At 60.4% G+C, this 2,880-nt stretch overlaps 1 protein-coding gene across 1 annotated transcript in view; it reads left to right on the top strand.

Moving 5' to 3' along the window:
* LOC104625865 (ubiquitin carboxyl-terminal hydrolase 2-like) overlaps positions 1–966 on the top strand; it is a 2,902-nt gene extending 1,936 nt beyond the window's left edge. The window contains 4 exon segments of the mRNA XM_010293614.1: positions 119–197; positions 299–406; positions 641–761; positions 879–966. Coding sequence (XP_010291916.1) covers positions 119–197; positions 299–406; positions 641–761; positions 879–966 — 396 coding nt within the window.
* Positions 967–2,880: the final 1,914 nt, after the last annotated feature.

Below are 2,880 nucleotides of genomic sequence, written 5' to 3'. Positions count from 1 at the left end.
CTTGGTACAGGCCAGGCCCCTTTCCCTCCATGTCTGTGTTGCCAGGACTGTGGGCTTGGTGCCCAGTGGGGATGGCCTCTGCCTTCATCCTCTTGCTTGTGCTGTTTGTCTTCCACAGACATGTTGTCGCTGCAAGGCCAGGACAAGGTGCACAAAAAAATTCAGCATCCAGAAGTTCCCCAAGATCCTGGTGCTTCGTATCCTTCAGGTGGAGGGATGGGGCCAGGGGGTGTTGGGGGGGGCATGTGATTCCTCATGGGTTCCCCTTTGTTCCTCGTCTCCTTGACATGACCCCCAGACCTGAAGCGCTTCTCAGAGGCCAGGATACGAACGAGCAAGCTCACCACCTTTGTCAACTTCCAGCTGAAGGACCTGGACCTCCGGGAGTTTGCCTCACAGAGCTGCAGTGAGTGCTGGGCCCTGTGTGGCTCCAGCCCAGCCCTGGGCTCGGGGTGGCTCCCAGCTGGGTCTCTCATGCCCCCCAGGGTGCTGCAGCCTGCAGCGGGGGGCAGAGGCACGGGGGGTGGGAGCTGCAGACATCCAGGGTGCCAGTCCCTCCTGGCCCCAGCTCCATGCTGGCATGTTGGAGGGCAGTGGGGCAGCAGCTGGCACAGCTGAGCACCGCCCTTGCTCCCCACAGACCACGCCGTTTACAACCTCTACGCCGTCTCCAACCACTCAGGCACCACCATGGGGGGACACTACACTGCCTACTGCAAGAGCCCTGTCTCCAGCGAGTGGCACAGTTTCAATGACTCCCGGTGAGGCTGTGCATGGGACAGGGGTGGCTGCGGGGTCGGGGTGAGCAGGGACCCCCTCCGCAGAGCATCCTGGTGCCTTGTCCCCATCGCTCACACCATATCTCCCCATCTCCACAGTGTTACCCCAATGTCATCCAGCCACGTCCGCAGCAGTGATGCCTACCTGCTCTTCTATGAGCTGGCCAGCCCGTCCTCCCGCATGTAGCCAGCCCTGCCTCCCTGGGGACTCCCTGTGCCACCCCTCAGAGACGGCCTCTCCAGGTTTCGGCCATTTGCCCCCCAGGTGCAAGAGGGAGGTGAAGAGGAGAGACCCCGAGGTGGTTGCAGCAGGAGGCTGGAGGCAGCCAGGAGCAGATCCCAGGCAAGGACACCCCAGCTCCGAACTGAGGAGGGCAGCCCGTGGCAGGGCAGGACCCAGGCAGCTCAGGCACCTCCTGGTCGCTGGCATTTGGTTTTTATCTTGGGGTACGTTTTAGTTTCTTTTTTTTTTTTGTTGGTGTGTAATAAAAATACTGAGCAAGGGACTCTGCGGGCATGGGGCTGCCTGCCCCATTGACTCAGCCAGGACCTCTGCTACCCTGGGGGAGAGCTGGGGACCCAGGAGAGCCTCCCACATCCCTCCTGGCCTTATGGCACTCCCATTCTGCTTGGCCATCCTGGAGGATTTGCGAACTGCTCCCAGCATCCTCCCAGCACTTCCGAACCTCCTGGCAAAGGACCCCGGCCCTTCAGTTGCCTCGGTCCCATCTCAGGCAGCGTGTCCCCGCCAGCTGCCCCATGCACACTCCTCAAAGCAGCCTGAGTTCAGGCCCAGACTCACAGACAGGAGGAATGAAAACATTTTGTGGAATTTCTATCTATTTATAGTGGACTTTGCTCAACCTGGATCACCCTGTTGCTTCCTGGCTCTCCAGGGACTTGTGCCGGGGGATGCTTTGGGTAGATTTTTACCTGCCTCCTCATACAACGGTGCCTTATACCATTTAGGGGAGCGGGAGGCCATTAGGGTTGCACAGAAACGTTCGTCCTGCAGAGGAGGGGGGGACGGGACAGTGGCTTTCCGGGAACATCTGCAATTGGGGCTTTCCTCTCCCTGCGATCAGGAGCCCCCTGGGCGCCTGGGGATGTGTGTCCCCATCCACCCTGCTTCTCTGTCCTCCAGCTAACAAACGCCAGTGGCCTTTTTAGCCTTTAATTTATTCTCCTCCCCATCCTGCCTTGCCTAAGGTGGAGCGGGAGGAGAGATGGGCCTGACCCAGCACAATCCCAGCCCCAGCCCGCAAGGCAGCTACATCCAACCTAGCAACCCATCCTGCTTCGCCCTTGCTGCCCCTGTGGGCACAGGCTGAGCACTCACAAGCCATGAGCATCCCACCCAGCCCGGGGCAACCTGGCAGGGCTCAGGGGAAAGCAGGCCAGGATGGAGGGGCTGCCCGTGGCAGGTACTGGGCTGGGGCAGCGTTGCTGCTTGGCAGGTGGCTTGTTTACTGTGTAAGCAAGATGGGCGGGAAGTGTCTCGTACAAGGGAGACGCGTGCAGGAATAAATTTTAGCTTGAACTGAGTGCTGTGTACATGTGCTTGTCTCTGGGTGGGCAGACGAATGACTGTGGCTCCAGCAGCGGGATGGAATCCACCACCGGTGCCGGAGCAGCCTGCCTGTGTGTGGCTCCAGAGACCCAGGAGCACCCGTGCCCTGGGGCAAGGGAGACGTGGGTGCAGGCAGCAGTCCCTCTCCTCCGGCCACCCGCAGTGCCTGGAGGCAGAGGGAGCCTTTCCTCCTACTCTAGCCCTGCAGAGCTCCCCAGTGCCCATGCTCTTCACCCAAAGCCCCTGAACAATGGTCCCTTTCTCCGCTGCTTAGGGACGGAGATGGGCACCAAGGCATTAAGGGAATGCAGGCACCTAGTGCTGGGGAAGCACAAGGGAAGGAAAGACACGTTCAGCCTGGGCTCCCGAACACAGCCTCTTCAGTGCCGCCCGGCACCAGCAGGGAGCTTGGAGGCAATAGGCAAACCAACGATGCCTCCGTGCACCCAAAAGCAGGGTCCTCAGAGGGGCAGACTCCCAGCAGGGTGAGTGCAAGCACACCTTCCCCTTTAAGACGCTGGTTCTCTGTGC

The sequence above is a fragment of the Phaethon lepturus genome, unplaced genomic scaffold, assembly GCF_000687285.1.
Source record: "Phaethon lepturus isolate BGI_N335 unplaced genomic scaffold, ASM68728v1 scaffold30028, whole genome shotgun sequence".
Classification (NCBI taxonomy): domain Eukaryota; kingdom Metazoa; phylum Chordata; class Aves; order Phaethontiformes; family Phaethontidae; genus Phaethon; species Phaethon lepturus.
Note: the sequence above shows the minus strand (reverse complement) of the source record. Positions and strands in the feature narration are given on the sequence as shown.